Source organism: Triturus cristatus, chromosome 3_2, assembly GCF_964204655.1.
Source record: "Triturus cristatus chromosome 3_2, aTriCri1.1, whole genome shotgun sequence".
Classification (NCBI taxonomy): domain Eukaryota; kingdom Metazoa; phylum Chordata; class Amphibia; order Caudata; family Salamandridae; genus Triturus; species Triturus cristatus.
The window spans coordinates 643195071-643218240 of record NC_140584.1 but is presented as its reverse complement, the minus strand read 5'-3'; the positions used below and the strand labels follow the sequence as shown (position 1 = coordinate 643218240).

Sequence of the window (23170 nt, the reverse complement as noted above, 5' to 3'; positions counted from 1 at the left end):
CTTTGTGATTCTGCTATGCCATCTCTTCCAATGTTAGACCCTAATTCTGAGGTCAAGATCTTACCTCCCAATGCCTCTCCAGTCTTGCAGTTGAAATTGATAATGTTGCTCCACTTCAAAGCAAAAAGGTTCAATTAATCCCTATATGAAGAAAGGAAGAACCTGAGATTTCTGGAGAAACAATGGAAACAATCTCCATCCACCACTAATCTCTCTATATTACGTTCAGCAAGATCAAAATACCACAAACACATCTTCCATGAAAAAGCGTCACACTCCAGAACCTTCCTTGACTTAGCCTAAATCAGACCCAAAAAACTGTTTGACCGCATCAAAAATACCAACTTCTCTCCCTCAACCATCAAGCCTGATGATCCTCCAAAGAAAACAGCGGAATTCGCTATATTCTTTGATGAAAAAGTGAAATCACTGGTGGATCAGGTCATGTACCCTACCTCCCTAGAGGAGCGCAAATCCTTATTCATTTGGCAGAACTTTGATGTAATCTCTGAAGATGCCCTCTTCAAATGCATTCTCGAAACAAAACCCTCTAACCATTCTTTCAACCTCATCCCTAGTGACTTCGCCATTGACTTCTACTCCCACACACTTTCTTATTGGACCAGTCTGGTTAACCTTCTCCTCAGCCAAGGCTCCCTTCCAGTTGCCCTTAAAACAGGACAGGTTACCCCACTTCTTAAAAAGCCCTCTGCTGATGCGAATGACCTCAACAACTTTCACTCCATCACCAACCTCCCTTTTCTTGCAAAAATCACAGAAAGATGTGTAGCGAAAAAACCTTTCTCTACATATCAAGGGTAACAATCTTCTCTATGAATTGCAGTCTGGTTTCATGCAAGACTGCAGCACTGACAGCCCTGGTGCAAGTGATTGACGATGCTCTGCGTGTACTTGACTCAGGGGGGTCATGTCTTCTGATTCATATAGACCTTTCTGCAGCCTTTGACACTGTTAATCACAACACTCTCCTAAACACTTTAAAACAGAGAATGGGCTTGGAAGACACAATGCTTAAATGGTTTGCTTTATTCCTCTCGATATGGATCTTCAATGGCAGTTGGTCAAGGCGTCCCTCAAAGATCTATTCGCTCACCAACTTTGTTCAATCTTTATTTAGAACCGTTGGTAAACCTCCTAAGTAAATGTGGGATCCTTTACCACCTCTATGCTGATGACAAGCAAATCTACCTTAAGGTGTCTTCCGCACACGACATCTCAATCCTCAACAAAACTCTCAACTCTATTCACAACTGGATGTTAGCGCATCAACTCATTCTGAATCCTTCCATAACTGAATTCCTCCTCCTCTCTACCTCGCTCTCTCCTCATCCTGTTCTATTTTGGATGGATAAGCTAAATTTACTTAACAACGAACCTATCACTGTAGACAGCGCTAAATCCCTTGGGGTCATACTTCACAAAAGGCTCAATCTATACTCCCATATCAATTCCATTGCAAAGAATGCACGTTACCTACTGCGCCTTCCCTGGGGAATTCGACATTTCTTTCCGGAGCAAGACCTAATCTTGGTCCAATCTCTGGTTCTCTCTAGATTGGACTATTGCAATTCTCTCCTTGCTGGTGTCCCCAAATCCCACCTTTCACCTCTTAAACCCGTACTCCATTCAGCGGCGCATTTTGTTTTTGGGGCCCAAATAAGTGATCACATCACACCCATACTGTTTTCTCTTCGATGGCTTCCCATCGAAGCAAGGTCAATCTACAAGACTGCCTGTCTCACCCACAAAGCCTAGCACACTTCCTCACCTCGATACCTGGCGAATAAACTTAAAATCTCTGGAGGCTCAAGACCTTCACGTAATGCTGAAATTGTCCTGCTTGAGCCCCCTACCTTCAAAAGGGAAAGATTGATGGCTCAGTCCTTCTCAGGCAATGCGGTTAGAATCTGGAACTCCCTTCCTCCACTCCTCCGTACCACCACCTCTACCCAGACTTTCAAAACTGACCTGAAATTTCTTCTCTTTCAAAGACACTTCCAGAATTAATACAATCCTTTTCATGTCCCTCATGGAAACTTTGCTTTCTCCTGATGTTGTAAACTCTTACAATGTTGTAAATATGTATTCTACGTCTGTACGATCCTAATCCTAATGTGTTTTTTTTTGTGATTGCCACTTACTCTTTTATTTTACTTTTTCAACTATCCCATTTGTATCTGTAACGTGTAAGTTTGTAAATTTCCTCATGTGAAGTACTTGGTTATATTGTGAAGCGATCTGACACATTTGGGTAACGTCCGCACCATATAAAGATGCATTAAATAAATAAATATAGCAGCTCAAAAACTGTCTGTGTGTGTGCCCAGGAAGCTGTCTCAGCCCGGGCTGACACACACGAAGGAGGGGGGGGGGGCCTGAAGCCCTTTGAGCCCTATGGGTCTTGCGCGCCTGGTAGTCATGGAGTCCCTGTGCATTTGATAAGATCATTTTCACACTCCTCATCATGTGAACTAGCCTCTTCACACTGTCTTTCCGATTCCAGGGAAGGCTTACATGGATAGAGGAAGAAACACTGGGATATTTCTGACTTAAGGAATGGAACAGAACTGAACAACATGGTAGAGCAATTTCCTAACACCGGGTGCGTTCCCACATCAAGTAAAACCTAGAATCGGGGGGATAGACTGCTATCTTGAACAGAGATATTATTATCTTATCCCACCTGAGTCAAAGTCAATCTCTCACTCATCCAAGAAGGGTTAGAGTGATTATCACTCGCACTGCTCACCCGGCTCTCATTTATCCCATTTATACATCAAATCGTCATCTGCTTTTGTGGGTGTGGCCATGCATCTGTGATGCCTCTTCCCTTTTTAGGTCTCGCCTACGCAGCGCGCATGCGCTGCTAGGTAAAAGACCTTTAGCCATCGAGACGGTTTTGAGGCTAAAAACATGCACGCGTTGCATTGCTTTCAATGGCAACGCGTGCACGTTTGGCAATTCCCTTGCAGGAGCGAGCAACTGGCGCCATATGTTATTAATTATCGCGCCTTGCGGCTCGCTCCCGCAATGAAATCGCGCAGGCCCCCTCCTCTCTCCCCTCCCCCTGCTGCCGCGCAAGGCGCGCGCACTTGTGCTTGTTTTGTCATTTGCGGTCTTGGTCGGTATGTCTGCCCTCAAATTATATATCAATGCCTGTTTGTAGCTGTGTCTCTACTTGTCCTTGTCTGCCTCCAGTCATCTTTCTGCTTCCGGGTGTTTCTCGCCAGGTTCGATTAAATGGTTGCCCCTGCATCTGCGGGGATAAAAGCCTCCTCAGGTCAGTCTGACCCCTCGTGCCTGGAAAGCAGCATCAATAACTGTCACGCGTGATCGTGTCATTAAGCTGTACACTAAATTGAGAGGATAAGCACAAGTCATTGATATTCAAAGAAAAGAAAATTGGAAGTAACGTTGCCCAGTGCTGCTGCCCCCTTACTTTCGGCTCTATTGACAAGCCCTTCCAGGTGGCACACTCAGAGCCTGCAGTGAGGATTCGTTAAAAATAAACCCTACATTGCAGGTGTTTTGCGCTACGTTTGCTTTTGGTGCACTGGGGCATCGCTTTGGCATACTTGTGGTTATAAAGAAGTGCGAATATTTCAAGTTTCAAAAATGAGATTTCGCATATTGATGGAAATAACCTAACCTTTGACCCAAGAATGACACAACTGGCATTGACAAGTCAGCCACAAACTCGCAACAAATGGTGTTAATGTATATTTTCAAGTACCTCCAGGTCACAAGAATGGGTATGTTACTGCCTCAACCATTTCTCACGGTCTTTCAGGAAAACTGTTGTCCGAGATTCCAGCCTTCGCTGAAACGAGAAGAATGTCCGCTACCCGAGGAGCTTGCCGTTCCATCGTTCCATACACCTCACTGAAACATCACTCCATGCTGCAAGGTGGCTTGCGGTGATTTTATTTGTACTTGTACTGAAGTACGTCATAGGGGACCGGCTCTCCTGGACCATTCCCCGTCCTGTATTCAGTCCATGTATGCAGCTTTTAAAACGATTCCCGGTGCTTGGTGAAGTCAGCTTTATGACTCACTGATTGGGAAGCAGAGGCGCTAGGCCCCGCGCACAATCTTCCTTGTGCCTCAAGCTATTGATTGACCTTCGGAAGTCATCTGACAATATTAACGATGACAAACGTGTGTGAGCCACTATCCTAGCTCGTTGCCGCCGTGATCTATGTAGATTGCAGGGAGGCATTACTACATTTGAGTTTTTCTGTGCATCTCCCTGTTTATCATTACAATTTCCATGAGGCCCATACAACTGCAATCACGGATATTTGTGATAAGAGTATTCTCAGTCATTGTTCTTGTGTTAAGGTACATCCACGTCTGTGAACTCATGTTTTTTAACAAAGCATAACACTTAATGGTCCCCTGACATATGGTGGTAGCACCCGAGTTAAACTACATATGGTATCTAAAAATAGACCTATTTTCTGTCATTAACTGTTCACTTTTTATGAGTTAATTGTCAATTTGTCATCAGGGTCAAAGGTCATGTGACAAGTTCCTGGAGAGATACAAGGTCCAAGTGCATAAAATTTAATTTCATGGGATGAACTTGAGGTAAAGGCCATTCAGGATCACGTCTGCTATCCCTGGCCTTTTGGTGAATCAACATTTATGCACCTATACTAATCTGCAGTTCAGCACTGTCCTTTTTAAGGAAAGCTTCAAATTGCTTCACCTCTGAACGTGACTTCCCCAGGCCCCCTTGGTCCATCAAGGGCTCTCTCTGCCTTTCCACTGCAGCTAGGTCTTTCCTTTTCTCCTTTTACCCAAATTCTGTCCCCATTCGGTCTTTTGCTACCCAGAATCTTGTCTTTTGTCTAAACATTTCTTCGCTTGACTCCTTGTGGCCCCAAAGTAGTTTATCCACAAACCATATTTAGGGACTGGTGTGAAAGAAAGCAGGCCGTCTCAAACATTTATAAAGACTTCATTGCAGCGTGGACTCACACCAGGTGTCTGACTGCTTGAGCAGCAACCTTCCTAAGGCGCTGGCTGGGCTCATTAGCTGTGCTTTATTTTGGTGCTATATAGACCCAGTGACTGACGGTGCATGGCAGGTCTGCAAGATGGTTGCTTAGTGAGTGAGGTGATTATTGCTTGAGAGCTCAGCAAGGCCCAAATACATAGCGTCCCTACCCCAGAGAGTCCCATTTATGCCAGAGGTGGGCTCTCAAGCTGAATGAGTCCAATTTAACTGGCCCAAAGTCTTCTGTCGCAATCAACTCAGCTGAGCTACGGTCTAGGCCATTCTCCAACAGCTGCAGATGAGCATAGGTTTGTGGAACACAATTTGTGATTGGATCTCAACGGTGAGGCAGCAAAGGCCTGAAAAGCCATAGTCTTGGCTTGTAAAATGTGTTTGGTTTGCTAAAAAGTAGTAGCCTACTGTTTAAGTATGGTTGCCTAGTCTTAGATCTGTGGTGTTGAAGTAGCAGTGACTGTTGAATACCGGCTAAGACTTCTTTTAGCGTGAACCTGCTGTGTATGCACCCGCCCCTCTTAGCCCCAGAGGCAGTATTTGATGGAATGGTGCATATGCAATGTGTATGATGATCTACATGCTTACATGAAATATGTAGGTCTCCTTTGCTGTACTTTTACTGCTTGTCCAAGCCGGTGCTTCCTTGGAGGCAGGCTGAGAATGTCTGACACTGAAGAGAGGGACCATCGCAATGACATGAATGCGGTTTGGTTGAGCATAAACATTTGAATGCTGGTGTTGTGCTATTTGCTTAAGGGGTCTCGAATGCGGTTACATGTGGTGCTTCAGTCGCGTTATTATCTGTACTACTGCGGAAGAGCAATTGGAGCCAGCACTATAAAAAACAAGCATTGGCATAGCCAATAGGTCTCGCCTTTGGGACCTTATAAGTGTTTAGCCATGCAACAGTTGCTGTTGTTGCACCAAGGATAATGTGCTGCATAACTCAATACTTATAAGGTCCCTAAAGCGAGACCTATTGGCTATGCCAATGCTTGTTTACGCCTGTCCTCGGTTTAGTATCAGTGGCTTATTTTTAAATAAAAGGAATTCTCTTTAACATATTTTATTTTTTAACTTTCATTTTTTCAATATTGCTTTTGAGTTTGTATTGTTTTTCATGTATTAGTACCTTTTGGTGAGACACAAACGTGCCCACTTTATACGTTCTATACACATGTCTGGTTCCAGTTCTAAATTACGCTGAAGCTCAGTTTGCTGCAGTTGGTAGGTGGTGCCTCAAATGCAGCTTGAGTAGGTATTCTCCACAGCAGGTTAGAGGCCTTACAGGAAAGAGCATTACTACTGCCCTCTCCGTCACAGCCCACCCAGGGGCGAGGCAGCCGCGCCCGCAGGTTCAAGGGCTAGTACGCTGCTCCTGGAGCGCAGCCGGGTATGGGGTGTTGATAAATATCTGTCAATGTATCTGCCGCCCCTACAGAGTGTGGATCTCTTCAGGGGGTGTGCGGGGTGGTGGCGGGGGCTAACGCTTTGACATTCAGGCCTTGCTGGCGCAGTGCTAAGCCACGGCAGAAATGATCTAATGTTCCACTACATAAAGAGGCCCCGTAATTAAGTCTCAGGGAATTCAAGTCAGGCATTAATATTATAATGAAAATTAATTACCTTGGCGCTGGGTGTGGGCAGTTGGCAGCACACTCAGATACACAGTTTGCGTCTCCGAGTGCGCTGTCCATCAGGGCCAAGACTGCTTCCTGCATTATTGTGTGAAATGAGTCTGCTTTCTGAGGGAGTTTTCGTACTTCCATTTATTTATGTTATGTGTTTTACATACTGACATTAACAGCTAGTGATGCCATGGACAACTGAGAGGCGATTAAAGGAATATTCTTTGCCGAACCCACATTGCCAGTAGAATCACTTCAGGGTGAGTAGCATCAGCGGTGTGACCGGTGATCTTTTGGGATGCTGAACCCTGCATTTCTGCCCTCTCCCCACCAGGATCCTCCAGGTCGTACAGGCATCGAGCTACATTCTTCATTCATCCCAGATAGCCTGTGATAGTCAAGGGGACCTCCATCCCTTTCTCACTGGCGCTTGATATTTTCCAATAAAGGAAGCATCCTGGGGATCCAGTTGGTTATGGGCCATTTATCTTTAAACCTGATGTGAAACGTCATCCGGGATAATATTAATGCAATAAGTAAAAGAAAATATATGGGCCTTATATTTTGAACACAGGGCCTAGGCTTTGTATGAAACCTGGGACTATGTCCCTCAGCCACACGGAATCTTCTTTGGTGCTGTTGATAATCCCATTTGTGGCATTATCCCTTGCAAGGATTTCAGCAGTGCATTGGGAGTGTGTTGTGGTTGTGGTATCCAAATTTAGGTTGTTGTCTTCAGCTACACCTTCTATCCTTCAGCTTGGTACCCAACACTTCTGTCCTCAGAACCTGCTGCACATGGCCTAAAACCGTGTCAGCTGCCTAGCCTCCAAGCCCTAAGAGTCACCTGTAAGCTAAGTGTGGCCTCTGGCCATGCCACATTCTCAATTTTCCTGCCTTCAGCTCCCATTTCAGCACTCTAGGTTAAATCTTAAAAAAGAAAATCTATGGTCCAAGATCTGTGTTTGTTTTAAATTCTACGATCCACAGTGCTGGCACCTTTACAAAATGCATGAGTCCTCATGTGACACCACAGATTTTAAAAGTCAAAATGTATTTTATAAAATGTAGGAGCAAGGATCTGCCATTCAGTAATTCCCTGACATTTCTATGAGGTTAAGGAGTGCTTTGTCAATTATTTTTCTTCAATGCTAATTTGTGAATACATTTGTGGCTCCAACACTCCACTGGGAATGTATATGGGGATCCTTAGTATGGACCTGTAGATACTACAGAGAAAAACTAAGTTATTTTCTATTTGTAAGGGTAGTGTTATAATGACTATCTATTTTCTTGTGTAGGTAGGTCACTAGTTGACTTATACATGTCATTTATTTAGGTATAGGTTTTGAATATAAATGCAGACTTAGTCATGTTATTATTCATTGCAACATGATAAATAAGTCTGCTTGAATATATTAATGTTTTTCTGTATAGATTTAATTTTCTTTTCCAGTGATGATTTTTTAATAATCAACAAGGTTTCATATAAGTTGATAACTTCAATTCTCCCTTATTGATTTTAAACAATAGGCAAGGTTTCACAGAATGTAAGTAAGTGAAAGAGTATCATGGCCTGTCTTGTAATTGTTTATTCTGAAAATGTTCAACAATGTGCAAATGCAATATATAAAATAAGAATAGAGTGGAATGAGATAGAGTGGAACTTTGTACCAGAGAATCAATACAGAAATATCATACAGAGCTGTAATCACCTTCCTTCCTTCATTGAAGGCTGCAGGGAGGCGAACCTTTCTTTCATTTGTTGGGCTTATGTGCCTGACGACGCAGACGAGAATAGCAGATACTGTTCGTTGGCTGAACTTTGGTTTTATTGGTCAGAAGAGGTATACTCTGTTAATCATCTCTGAAAATCAAGGGATGGTTCTTTATTCGCTATTTTTAGCTTAGCTGAAAGTAAGTTGGGGTGGGAAAAATCACTATAAATAGAATTTATGATACCACCACATTCTTTTAATTATCCTTCTAATAAGTATCGTTGTCGCTATTTTGCTTGCTTTATAATGGTTACTATTCATCATGCATGAACGAGGGTAGGGTTTTGATTTTAAATATATCTTGAAATATATACTTGGTTTCCTAGTGGTTTTGAGTGTGCCTAATCAAGATAAAAAAAGGGTTTGGATTCCACTAAACTATCTCTGTTATAGCTCACATTACTCAAAACGCATCTCAATCAAGTAATGCTTGGTGGGTTGCAAGGTGGTTACAGTTCATCTGCTTTCTACCTCGGGTTGGCATATTGACAAAGTCCTTAGTGTCAGGGGGTCTTTAAAGACTATTACCAGGCCGTGTTCTGTAAGGAAAACATATCAATGGCGGCCTTAGAGGGGCTCATTCTTTTAAATGTTTGAGTAATTTTGGGTGACACATTCAAGATAACTATTACTATTAGCCAAGACAACCATTACAATATTGTTTACCACCTTCAGTTCAGATAGGTGCTCCTTTCGGTTGTGGGTTTGTCAGGCGTTTCATTTATAGAAAGTTATTCCCTGTTTTGATTTCAGTTATGAGTCTCATGTTTTGAATCTGTTTTATAATAGTTCTACTACCTATTCCAATAGGGGTAAACCTTAGGACAGCAGCTACACACCATCTCTTTACTAGAGGATTCCTTCAAACCTCAGAGTAACTTTCATTGTAAATGCACAGGTTGCATATTTTAGAATATTTTACTCATGGATGAAATTTGATGGAGTAGATCCGAACACGGGAAACATTCATACATACAGAGCTGCTGCAATCCTGCTTAATCATAAACCCTATTGTGACTTAAAAATCCCATGAGTATATCAAGAACATCAAGCATGGTTTGGTGGCCTAATGATGTTCCAAATGTTTGACTGGGTCCTTTGAGGAATGAAGGGGATCAATCAATCGATCAGGTCACAGTATGTAGTATTGGTGGCACCCAGGAGAGATGCATGTTTTCTGAACTTGCGAGGGCTCTTTAAAGTGAGTGAGAGCTTTATAACGTGAGACAGATACCTCTACTCTAAATGGCCTGGGACTGAGAGATTTGAATACTTTTCATTTGCCTGCCATGACTCCTCCAAGACGACGATTTTCAGTCATACCAGATTTTACTGGCAGGACTGGGTGGTAAAATTAAAGAAAGTGTAAATTTGGGATTTGTGAAGCACACTATTCACCCATGAGGGTCTCAAGGCACTGGGGGAGGGAGATTTAAGCAGATCCATCTCAATCGAAGAGCCAAGTCTTGAGGCTCTTCCTGACTGCTTGCAGTGAGGGGAATCGTCTGATGCTGAGGGGGTTCGCCTGATGCAGAGTGGGAGTTCGTTCCAGCTCTTGGCTGCGATGTAGGAGAAGGCTCTTCCTCCCATTCTGGCTCTGCGAATACGTGGGATTTCAGCCAGGGCAAGGTCGGCGAAGCGGAGGTTTCTCTTGGGTGAGTCGAGGAGACCATTTGAAGGTCTTGCGGAGAATGCAGAGGGTGTTGAAGCACATGGAGGATACGGCATTGACCTGTTGGTTCATGGTGAGGGAGGAGTTGAGTATGATGCCGAGGTTGCGGGCGTGGTCCGTGGGTGTGGGAGGGTTGCTGAGGACGGTGGGCCACCAGGTTTTGTCCCATGCAGAGGGGATGGATCCAAGGACACGGACTTCCGTTTTCTCCTTGTTGAGCTTCAGGAAGCTGCTGCTCATCCACGATGCAACGTCTTTCATTCCTTCCTGGTAACTGTGTCTGGTGATGTCGGTTCCTTGGTGAGGGAGAGGATGAGCTGGGTGTCATCAGCATAGGATACTATGCTGAGTCTGTGTTTTCTGACGATGGTAGCGAGGGAGACCATGTAGATGTTGAAGAGATTGGGGCTGAGTGAGGATCCTTGGGGTACTCCGCAGCTGATCTCTATGGGTTCGGAGTGGAAGGGCAGGAGTCTGATTCTTTGAGTTCAGCCGGTGAGGAAGGAGTGGATCCAGTCTTGAGCAGTTCCCTGTATGCCGGCGTCATGGAGTCTGGCAGTTATTGTGCGATGGGAGACGGTGTTGAAGGCTGCTGAGAGGTCTAGTAGGATGAGGGCAGCCGTGTGGCCTTGGTCAAAGAGAGTGCGAATGTCGTCCATGGAGGCTAGAAGGGTAGTCTCGGTGCTGTGGTTGCTGCAGGATCCAGATTGAGAGGTGTCGAGGATCGAGTTGAATTCTGTGAAGTTCGTGAGCTGGTTGTTGATGATCTTCTTGGTGACTTTGGCTGCAAAGGGGAGGAGAGAGATGGGTCTGTAGTTCTTGAGGTCCGTCGGGTCTGTGGAGGGCTTCTTGAGGGGGGGCTTGACCACTGCACGTTTTGAGGAAGCAGTTGATTGTCCATCGTAGTTCTGGTGCTATGGTTGAGGCAGCTCTGTGGAAGATGTGCGCTGGGCAGGGGCCGGTGGGGGCTCCTGAGTGTATGCTCCTCATGGTCTCGGCGGTGTCTTCTGTGGTGACAGGGTTCCAGGCGGTGATGGTAGACTGGGTGGCGTTGGTGGTAGGTGTTGTGTCTGTGCCTTGGTTCTGTTTATCGAAGTTGTTGTAGAGAGTCCTGATCCTGTGATGGAAGTAGGAGCCAAGCTTGTTGCAGAGGTTCTGGGATGAAGGTACGTCGGAGGTTTCGCTGGGGGTTTGGTGAATTCTTGTATGATGCTGAAGAGTTCTTTCGAGTTGCGGGAGTTGGAGAGGAGTCTGTCCTGGATTAAGTTCCTCTTCGTGGTTCTGATGAGTTGGTGGTGTTCTGTCATGGCGGTCTTGTAGGCGGTGTGTGCTTCTGAGGTTTTGCTGTTCCTCCATGCTTTCTCAAGTTGCTGGCAAGTGCGCATGGATTCTCGGCAGTCGGTGGTGAACCAGGTGACTTTCGTGTTACGTTGTTTGTCGTGGTCCTAGAGGGGGGCAAGCGTGTTAGCGCAGTTGGTGATCCATCTGTGGAGTTTATTGGCTGCAGAGTTGGCGTCGGTCGTGGTGGGTGGAGGGGCGCAGTTGAGTGCGGAGGTGAGGTGCTCGTCGGTGATCTTGCTCCAGTTCCTGCCTGGGGGGCATGATGTGGGCTTGTGTGCGTCAGGTTTCGAAAAGGAGAAGTGGACGCAGTGGTGGTCTGTCCAGAAGGGGTTGCATGGTGCGGCTGAAGCAAATGTTGTTTCCTCCTGCGAAGATGGGATCAAGGGTGTGTCCTGCCTTGTGGGTGGGGGTGGTGACGAGCTGTTTCAGTCCGATGTTTGCGAGATTTTACAAGAGGGTGGTGGAGTTGGGGGTCGCTGGGTTTGTTGAGGTGGAAATTCATGTCTCTGAGGAGTACGTAGTCCATGGAGGCGAGGGCATGGGGTGGGATGAGGTCTGTGATGGTTTTGGTGAACGTGGTGCATGGTCGGGGAGGTCTGTAGGCGAGGGTGCCATGTAGAGTCATTCTTTGGTTGGTCTGGACCTGGAAATGAAGGTGTTCCATGGAAGACAAGGAGTCGTTCATGCTGGCTGTAGTGAGTGGGAGGGAGTCTTTGTGTATCATGGCGAGTCCACCTCCAGGGTGGTTGAGGCAGTCCTTCCTCTGGATCTTGTACCCATCGGGGATGGCGGTTGCAATGTCTGTTGTGGAGCTGGCGTTGGTGCAGGTCTCTGTGAGGAAGGCAAAGTCGGGTGAGAGGGTGTTGAGGAGGTCCCAGATCTCTACTGTGTGTTTATGTAGGAAGCGGACGTTGAAGAGGATTCAGTTCAGGGGTTTGGGCTCACTGGCGTCTGGTGAGTTGGAGGTAGCAGTGGGCGTCCGGAGGCGGGTGATTATACTGCGGCAGTGTCTGTAGGAGAACTGGCCATGGGTGGTGTTCGGCATCAACAGCTGGCAGTTGTTGTTTCTTCAGGGGTTGAGTGCATGGAGGGTAGCTGAGTTGTAGCGGTGGGTGGTCGGAGGACGAGGGTCCATGGCGCTGGTCGTGATCGGGTCGCAGACTGGCACAGACAGGCTTGCCTTTGGTGCGCCAACGGCATGCCTGCTGTGCGAGGCTACACAGTGGCTGCTATTGAGTAGGGGTTGGAGGGAGGGAGAGCAGCTGGGAGGCAGGAGCGGCAACAGGCAAGGGAGGGGCCACAGGGGCAGCAGAGGTGGGAAAGGGAAAAAGTGTCAGCAGAGAAAAATGGGCAAAGAGACAAAAAGGCAAAAAGGCACAAGAGACAGAGGCACAGAGGACTACAGAGGCACAAAAAGACAACAGAGGCACAAAAAGACAACAGAGGTGCAGAAAGACAACGGAGGTACAAAAAAGGGACAGAGGCACAAATAGAGACAGGCACAAGGGACAAAGGCACAAACAAACAACAAGGTGCAAGAGACAATGAGGGACAAACTGCACAACAGACAAATAGGCAAAGACAGACAGACAGGGCACAGACAGACAAAGCAGGGGAGACACCCAGGAAGGCTGGCAGAGCAGATTGGACCAGCAGAAGAGCAAGGCTCTCCCACTGGATCACCAGGGATGAGGTGCAGGCAGGAGCCTGCGGGTGGAGGAGGGCCTCGAACACCTACCTACAAGCAGAGAGGTGCGTGGGCAGCGCCACAACGATGGAGCTGTGTGAGGGGAGAGCTTTTTCCCTGACCAGGATGTCAGAGGCCTTGCTCCTAAACCCATACTGCCTCGGTATATATCATATCCTAAGGTAGTGAATTTCACAGTTTCCAGAATATAGTCATTTATTGAACCAGGTAGTGGCCAATTATCGGCAACTTTGACAGTATGTTTCTACAGTCAACTGCTACAGCAAGATTTGTTACCAGTCTTTCCCAACAAGAACATCCCTCAGTGCAGGGAATTGGTCCACAGTCTAATAATGTACTTTTGGGAAAGGTGCCCATGAAATGAGATGAGATTCCGTTTTGGATTTCCAGACAAACTAGCAGCTAGAAATGGTTTATCCTCACACAGCACTCCAGGATAAACATAAAATGTTAACTGTGTGTGTTTCGTCTGGCATTATACCATCTATAGCAGATTGTACTACTTGGGGAACAATATTTTCGAGTATCTATACTAATATGCATGGCACACCCTCAGTAGTGGTGTTACCGGAGGTGCTTTAAAAAATACAATATGAGCTGTACCTGCTCTTGATTTAGGAATTAAATCATTAGGTAAATTTGAGAAAGGTTTCTCAATAGATTGAAGAAGTGCCAGCGGTTGGCAACTTTTAACATTGAGGAACGCAAACAAGAAATGTTTACTTTGGAGGAGATTTTATTAACAGGATAAGTGAAAAAGGGCTTTGTCATTTCACAACTTTCACTATCCTCAAGTGACACCTGCTTTCTGGTGCTTGATTTGCTTAGAAACAGTTCATTTAGGAATTCCGCTGAAACAACCATCATTAATGGCCTTGGCATGGGTGAAATAATGAGATCAATGTAATGCATTAAGCATATTCTACTGCGTTGCAGCTACCAATCATTAAATAAACTATACATCTGAGGATCCTATAGTGCCAGCACCAGTGTCATCACCTATGCCAATTCTGGTAAGAATCACACCGCCAATAGTGTCCGACTTTCTGGTGGTGACCATCCCTAGAATGCTGTGGTTATCTTTGGCTTCTCTTCTGCATCCTTTGCAAAATGAGGACCTCCCTGACACCTGGTGGTTGTCCTTGTCTCTCCTGCTATGGTGGTACTTAGGCATGAGTCAAAATCTGTCCATGTGAGGCAATTGTATAGGTGCCTTTTATACATGTGAGTTTTTGATGAAAATGAAAAGCTGATGCTTGGATGCCCAAATCCCATTTAGTAGAAATGAATGGCGGTTTTTGGGATCTAAATGATTTTTTTAGAGACAATGCTGTAGTTTAGTTTGGAAAAGCTGATTTATTCACCAGGCAAATCAAAAGCTAGTATTTGAGACAAATAGGTCTGTTCTTTAAGAGGATAGCGTCTGGTTGAAGAAAAACCAATCGAACTTCGCTATTTATTCAACATTTATATTTTCCTGATAATTCATGCGGAATTGAGCCCATCATTGCTGACGTTCTTACCTTTGCATTAAAATGCATTTGGTTGAATATTACTTAATGATTAATTGGAAGTAATGTTATCATGTGTATTAATGTATATTTTATGACATTATTTCTCTTCTCTAATGCTGTTGAAGGTCTCAGTATTTTAGTATTGGTGGCACCCAAGAGATATGTATGCTCTCTCAACTTGTGAGAGCTCTTCAACTTGAGTGAGAGTGAGTGAGAACTTCATAATGTGAAACAGATACCTCAACTCTCTTTGACCTGGATCTGAGAGATTTGAGTACTTTTCATTAGCCTGCCATGACCCCTCCAAGACGATTTTCAGTCATGCCACATTTTACTGGCAGGACTGGGTGGTAAAATTAAAGAAAGTGTAAATTTGGGATTTGTGAAGCGCACTACTCACCTGTGAGGGTCTCAAGGCACTGGGGGGAGGGGGGTTTAAGCAGATCCATCTCAACCGAAGAGCCAGGTCTTGAGGCTCTTCCTGACTGCTTGCAGTGAGGGGAATCGTCTGAAGCTGAGGGGGATTTTCAGGCATACCAGATTTTACTGGCAGAACTGTGTGGAAAAATTAAAGAAAGTGTACATTAGAAGTGAAAAAGATGCTATGTGCATCTTGTACAATGACAGGCAGTCATACACTTTTACAACCTAAATTATTTGGGTTACTTATACAATCTATATCGTTTCAACCACGTTTTTAGGAAATTGTAAAGAAAAATACACTACATTGTCACCATGTTTTCTTTTTGGGGAGAATGACCTACTCTCCCAGCATTATCCCATGAAGGGCCATGCTTGCTTTGCACAGGATGAATGTATTGGACTATTTGACGAGTATCATTTTAGGACTGCCTGTAAATACTGTGGTGTTTTACATTTTGAATTGGAAATTGATACATGCACAATTTGGACACAATTGTCCTCTAAGGCAGAGGAACGTCGCCCTACTGCTCTGTGAGCAGTTAAAAAAGGAAAAATAAAAAGATAATAACAAACGTTATTATCATTTTATTCGTCCGTGGCTTGTCTGGCAGGGGCGGGCTCTAACAGGAACAAGGGAGGAGTCGCATGCACTCACTTAAGTGCGTAGGGCTGTTTGGCCAGCCCTCTCGGTCCGACCAAACAGTCCAGCGCACTTTGCATGTTGTTCATCCAGGCTGTACTACAACCTGGTGAAGAACATGCCCACGCCCCCAGTCCCTCTCTAAGCACCGAACCACGGTGCTCAGACCAATCACAACGCTGCTGGCTACAGGAGTCTGGAAGCCTGGGTGCTTCCTGTTCCTGCCCCTGGAATCGGGCAAAGAGGACCGAGAGGCGGCTGCCAGCCTGCTTGTAAGTGTGTTTTAAAAATGATTTATGTTCTTTTGTTAACCACACCCCTGCCTGCCCGCAAGTCTACACCCGCCACTCCACCCCCCTTGAGTTGCAGCTGCCACTGCATTGCAATCTGGGGTGGCAATGGTCTTTTCCTTTCAAAATACACAATCTGCCTCTGGTATTCTTCCCGTTTTAAAAGTGACGCATCCACGGCGCAAGGGGCTTGTAAATAAGTTTACTGTACGGCATGGATGGGGACAAACAAGACGGGCCTGGCAGAGCAGCCTAAAAAAAATTATGTTGATATGTATCTATATAAATTCTGCTCCCCTCCAGGTTTCCTTCTCCGTGCCACGCGAGGGTGTGTGACGCCATTCGACAGGGGGCTGCACCGAAGAGGGGTGCTGCGAGTCACCTGGATCCTGAGAAGCAAGGGAATGTTAACAGCCACCAACCTCCTTGGCTGAAATGACCGGAAAAAAGAAAACAGAGGGGCCATGAAGGTTTCCACCTAACCTTAACCAGAAGTTTTCAACTTCTTGGTGGCAGAAAGAGTTTCTGTTGCACCTTTATTTCCCTACTTCAAACTTTCTTTGCACAAACTCAATAAGAGATCGGAGTACTGCAGTGACGTTCACTGCTGGGGCATGGGCAGCCTTCCGGCACGCTGTGGGTGACTAAAATCAAATCCGAAAGGTTTTTAGGGGTGAGGCGGAAGGCTTCACAAATTCTTTGTAATGACTAAATATAGACATATGAATGCAAGCAACAGTCCTTTTTCCTTCCCTCTTCTCTATTGAGTTGCCTTCACTTTCTCTCATTCATTTAGTATTTCTTAGTCAAATTTATTGTTGTCTTTATGTAGTCAATTCACCCAATGGCCAAATAATTACATAGATATTTATCTCTTTTTTTCATTCATCTGTCCATCTATTGTATTCGATTTTGGGTGTGAAATTATTTAGTCTACTTGTTTAATCACTGACTCACCTGTCCTTTAGCACATTGATTGGCAGCGCCCGTCACCCAATCACTGGTACCAGGGTTAACCTGCGGACCCACGTCCCCAGTTGCAGGCGGATCCCGGGCTCCAGGTTGCCCCCTTCCGCCACCTGTTTTCTTCACCCTGGGACTCAAAGCCTGTGTCTGGGTGCGGGGCGGCCTCTCTATTTACTTTGTGTGTGGTGGGGGTGAGGGGGAGGGTCGCGTTTCGTTACGCCTCATTGTTCTCTAATAGGTTGTTGATTCTGTACTGTATTTCTTCCCTAATTTGTTTGCTTATAAGCCTATGGATGCATTTGGTTGCACTCCTGGCCCCTCATTACATAATTCACCCATTTCTGTACACCTACTTTCCTTAACATGCTTACCTGCAAGCCAATTCCCTTTATTTTCTCAGTGACTAACTCATACACAAACATAAGTTCTAATTCTTAGTTTCACTGTCTCAATTTATTTCCACTCTTACTTAATTATACATTGCCTCACATATATTTTCATTCACTCACTTATAATATTTCATATACTCAACTCAGAGCACTGGATTTCTCCTTCACTTACTCACACATCTCCATATTCAGTCAATAAATCAATGAGAAATGCACTCACATGTACTTTAACAGGCATGTTTCATACTTTGTTTTAACTCATGCACCTCTCTGTACCCCCACCCCTCCCCAGAAAATGTATACACTCTTTTACGCACACAAACATGTCGTGATTCTATTAAGTGTATTTGTTGATCAATTAATACATATTTTTCCATCCCTCATTTCGTCCCATCTTTATCCTTCTGTTATTCGTTACCCTCTCATCAATCTTCCTCATTAAAAAGAAGATAACCATTAAAGATATACCTCTATTTTCCTGGCCCTTCTAGGGCACTGGACCTATTAATTAGTCCTGTTTCCTGCCTGGAGCAGGCCCATTTTATTTTGCAGATGTGCACGATGTGTTGTAAATAAATGGAGGAACATTTCAAACCTGCTGTTGTTTGTCCTGATCTGGAGAAGAGACTGTGGAATTATAAAGGAGAGAACACCAAGGTGGTCCTGCTGGGTCTTGGTCAAGAGCATGGCTTGAAATGAACTGAAATAGGTGTGTTTTTATTAATTAAATACATTACTTGGTCACATTTTGAAACTGCTCAACTGAAACTATTACTGTAACAAGTTTAGTAAAAGAACAAGAGTGGACCAGTGGAAAACTAAAGTGCAAATAGAAGGTTGGTTGTGCAGCATTGTTTGTCTTTTGGCTAATGTACTTGAGTCTTTCCTCTTTGGAATGGATGTGTTCAAGAAGTTCAACATTGGATCATTCAGCATGAAATGATGCAACGCTTTCCATCCTCTCTGCATCCCTCTTCCCCTCTATGACGCAGGAGGCATGAATCCTCCAACTATGGCCAGCGATGCCATCAGGGTCCTGCACCTGACCTGCCTTAGTCACAAGCTGAGCTGCAGACGGTGATTCAGGAAAGTATGGCGGTGGAATCAAAGCGGTACATCTCCGAATCTGGGAAAAGAAAGGCCTCATTTTCTTCCATCGCTAGAAATGATGAGTCGCAAAATGCAGACTAGATCTATCGGCTGCAGTTGGTACCATGGGTCATCCAGTGCTAGTGACGTCTATAGGCAACTTACGAATGGAAGGGATTGCTCCTGAGCAATCTGGAATGAAGGGGGTTTAACCATATTCCAGATCAGCAGCTATTATTGAACTGGATTGGCGAACCGTCTGGCCCCAATAAAATATTCTGAACTTGTCCCAGTGTAATTTGCTACCAACAGAACACAATTCAGCAGTGTCTGCTTTCTGTTCAAGGCCGCTACATGCAGGCGGTGAGGAGGTTTTCCTATTTTAGATTCCAGCTGCGTCTAAAACAAAGACAGAATTTAAAGGGCCCTCAGCCCTCCTTTTGATCATCTATAATCCTGACTGGAAGCTCTCTTGAGCCTAACACCTAGATGCCAATGCATGGTGGGGAAACAAAGACACACAGCTTATCACCTCACAAGTACTTAAGAGAAACTATGATTTGGCGGCGAGCTTTTGTTCTCATTTTTGTATATAGGAGATACGCATGCACTGTAAGAAAGTCAGATGTTGTGGTCTGTACGAGTGTTTACATGAATAACACTTTAAATATAACTTTCTATTTTCTTTATTGAATTCTTTTATAGCACTACTTATCCCAATGTAGAGAGTTAGGGCGCTTTACTTCACAGACGCACATATTATAGATTGACAATATATCATATAAGTGTGTAAATTAATGTACAGGATGTTACAAAAGGCAAAGAGGATTTCAAGGTGTAGGAGTCACACATCATCTTTACTGGTAGAGATTACATGTTAAGAGTGCATGGCCGGGAGAAACTCAGTCAAGATTTAAAACATAATAGAGTGCTATGGGTTGTCTATATTCATAGTTTATTACTATCCAAAAGCACCCTTTTATAATAACAACAGATTGAGACTAAACAATAAGGCTCTATACCCTTGCATTGCAGTTTGCATGCATGTCTTTCATGCTGTTCCGTAGCTCCCTCAATCAATTAATCCGTGGATTTATAAAGCGCAGCTAATCACTTCAGGTGGAATTACTTGAACAAGCAGGTCTTGCGTGCCTTCCGGAATTGTTTGAGAGAGGTGGTCTTCCGGAGGTGGAGGGGAGTTCGTTCCAGGATATAGCTGTGAGGTAAGAGAAGGAGCATCCTCCACTGTTGCTTCAGCAGATGTTAGCGGGTGCATGAGGGAGTGGGAGTCGGAGGGCAGGTGCCTGGAGGGATGGTAGATGTTCAGACATTGGTTGATGTTAGCTGGTCCTTGGTTGTGCATGGCTTTAAAAGTGTGGATCAATAACTTGAATTAGCATCTTTTCTGAACTGGGTGCTAGTGGATTTTCTTGAGGTGATGGATGATGTGTGTCCAGTTTGGGAGGTCAAAGATGAGTCTGATCATGGCGTTTTTTATGGTTTGCAGCCTCTTCAAGAGGTGAGCGGTGATTCCTGCATAGAGTGCATTGCCATAGTCCAGGCGGCTAGTGACTAGGGCTTGAGTGATGGTGTATCTGGTGTTGATGGGGAGCCATTTGAAGATTTTTCAGAGCATACGAAGAATGAGGAAGGTGGAGGAGACTGAGTTGATCTGGCTTTTCTTGGTAACTTTGCTGTTTATGATAATGCCGAGGTTACGAGCATGGTCTGTTGGTGTGTGTGAGGGTCCTAGTTCCAGGGGCCACTAGGCATCGTTCCACAGGGAGGTGTTGTTGCAAAAGATCAGCACTTCTGTTTTGTCTGTGTTGAGTTTCAGGTAGTTGTTTTTCATCCAGTCGGCGACGCTCGTCATTCACCTGCAGAAGTTGGTTCTTGTGATGGAGAGTCTTCTGAGAGAGAGAGAGGATGAGCTAGGCGCTGTCTGCATAGGATATAATGTTCAGTCCGGGGGCTCTGACGGGGCTAGCCAGGGGGGTCATGTAAGTGTTGAACAGAATGTGGCTGCGGGATGAACCTTGAGGAATGCCGCAGACGATCTTCCGAGGTGAACGGTGGCAGTTGGACCCTCTGGGTTCTTCCTTTAAGGAAATAGATGATCCACTTGAGGGCGCTTCCTTGGATTCTGATGCAATGAAGTATTTTGATCAGGGTGCGGTGGGATACAATGTGGAACACTTCCGAGAAGTCAAGCAGGATCAGGGACACTGCTTCTCCTTGGTCGAGGAGGGTTCTGATGTCAGTGGCAGCAATCAGGGCGCTTTCAGGACTGTGGTTTGTGCAGAATCTGGATTGGGAGGGATCCAGAAGAAAGTTGTTCTCCATGTGTTCTGTGAGTTGTTGGTTGAAGGGCTTTTTGAGGACTTTGGCAGGGAAGGGGAGCAGAGACATAGGGTGATCATTTTTGAGTTTGCTGGGTTCAGCGGATGTTTTTTTTAGAAAGGTTTTGACTTTTGCATGTTTCCATTCTTTGGCAAAAGTAGCTGTTGAGATGGAGAGGTTGAAGAGGGTGGTGAGCTCGCTGTTGATTGTCCTGCTCCTGAGGTTGAAGATGTGGTGAGGACAAGGATCCGTGGGGGCTCCTGAGTGGATGGAGTTCATGATATCTGTGTTGGTCTGTGTGGTAAGCTGGTCCCTGTTGGTGAGTTGATGGTCGGGCTTGCTTTTGTGGTTGAGAGGAGGCCGATGAGGCTGGAGGATGTGTCCTGGATTCAAAGTCCTTGTAGATGGTGGACATCTTGTCGTGGAAGACATCCACCAGGGTGTCGCAGAGTTCCTGGGAAGGGGTAATGATGTTTTCGATGGCTTAGGGATTGGAGAACTCTATGACAATGTTCACAAGTTCTTTACTGTGGTTGGAACTGGCTTTGATGAGGTCCACCAGGGCATTATTTTTGTTTCCTTTAGGAGTTGGTATTAGAGATTGAGGGCTGTCTTGAAAGTTGCTCTGTCTACGGATTCCTCGCTGGTGTGCCATTTTCTTTCTAGTTGCTTGCAGTTTCGTTATGAGGCCCTAAGTTCCTTGGTGTATCATCTGGCCTGTTTGGTGGTTCTTTTGCGTTTGCTGGGCTTGATGGGGCTAGTCTGTCGGCGGAGTTGGTGATCCAGGCAGAGAAGTTCCTAACAGCCGGTTCTATGTTGGGTGAGGTGTCAAGATTGGGAAGTGTTGAGGGTGTCGGTCCACTGGCTTTCTGGCACTTTGTTTCACCTGCAGTGAGGGGTGCTGGGGGTTCTAGTGATGGTGAGGTGGACAATCGTATGGTCTGTCCAGGTGAACTCGGTGACATGACTGTACTTTATTCCGTCGCTGGCCGTCAAGAATTGGTCAAGCGTGTGTGTGGGGCTGGTGACTAGTTGAGTGAGGCCAATGTTCATGCTCTCGAGGAGGTTGGCAGTGTTAGTGTTATTGAGGTCATCGAGGGGGAAATTGGGGTCTCCTAGAAAGTTTAGTCCTTGAATTATATAGCGAGCTGGGCCATGAATTCGGGAATGGCGTTGCAGAAGCTGGGGTGTGGTCCTGAAGGTCTGTAAGCGAAGGTTACCCTGATGGTGGATTTGCCGTCTGTCTGCAGTTTGAAATTGAGGTGTTCCGTGAGCTGTTGGCTTCATCTGTGGTGTTGGTGCCGTGGATGTTTTCTTTGTGGAATATGGCGATCCCACCTCCGTGTTTGTTGGTGCGCTCCAGTGTGTTATTTTGTAGCCTTCAGGTGTCGCTGTGGCAATGTCCAGAATGGATGCTGGGGTGAGTCAAGTCTTGGTGAGGAAGATTACGTTGTAGGTGAGGGTGGTGATGATATCCAAGGTTTCAGTGGCCTGCTGGCAGAGATCCTGTGCTGAGAAGGATGCAGTGGAGTTACTCTGAAGCAGTCGTGGTAGTCGTAGTCGGTGTGGTGGTGGTCATCATTGTGCATGTGGGTGCTCCACTGTTGCAGGAGAAGAGACAGTGTTGGCAGTAAAAAGGCCCTACCGTGGAACATGGAGAAGTGCGGCAGCAGTTGTTGCATAGTCTGGAGTCCAAGGTTCGGATCTCAGAAATAGGATCTCAGCGACAGTGTATCTGCGTTTGGTGGGAAAACCAGGGTTCCTGGTGCTGGGCACTGTTGAGATGCAGACGGACAGCTGTGTGTTCATTGCAGCCTCTATTAAGTAGGTCCTCGGAGGAGGGGGGCTCTGTGTGGCAGGAGGCAGGGCTGGTGGGATCCAGGAAGCAGGCAGGGAGAAGTGGCAAAGACAGGAGGGAAAGGAGTGGTTAGAGAAAAAACAAGGATTTGACAGCCAGATACAATGAGGAAAATACAATAAATTCACAAGGTGTATACAGTGAAGACTAACAAGGCATGTACAATAATGCAACAACAGATAAAGACCGACAAGGTTAATACATTAATGCAAGCACAATAAGAGTTAACTAATCAGAACCAGGAGAAGCAAGGCAAGGCTGTGGATGAAGGCAAGAACGGCAGAGTGGAATACCTTTGTTGGAGGCAGAAAGGGGGGACCTGGCTCAAGGACCTGCTCAATGGGGTTGCGCTGCGGCCTCCATTAAGTAGGTCTTGGGATGAGGGAGAGGCACTGGGTGGTGGTAGGTGGGGCTTTTGGGAGGTGGGAAGCAGGTAGGGTAGAAGCGCCAAAACAGACAGGAAAGGAGTGGCAAGAGAAAATACAAGCACAGAAGC

At 45.6% G+C, this 23170-nt stretch overlaps 1 protein-coding gene across 2 annotated transcripts in view; it reads left to right on the top strand.

Annotated features, from left to right (window-relative positions):
- LOC146857878 (uncharacterized) overlaps positions 1–18067 on the top strand; it is a 1488219-nt gene extending 1470152 nt beyond the window's left edge. The window contains exons 14-15 of one of the 2 annotated variants that reach the window (XM_085648588.1): positions 16336–16502; positions 17940–18067. In XM_085648588.1, the coding sequence (XP_085504714.1) occupies positions 16336–16471 (136 nt within the window). In that variant the 3' untranslated portion in view covers positions 16472–16502; positions 17940–18067. Of the gene's footprint in view, positions 1–16335 lie in introns of both variants that reach the window. The other variant, XM_085648587.1, reaches the window with a different exon arrangement.
- The last annotated feature ends 5103 nt before the right edge of the window (positions 18068–23170 follow it).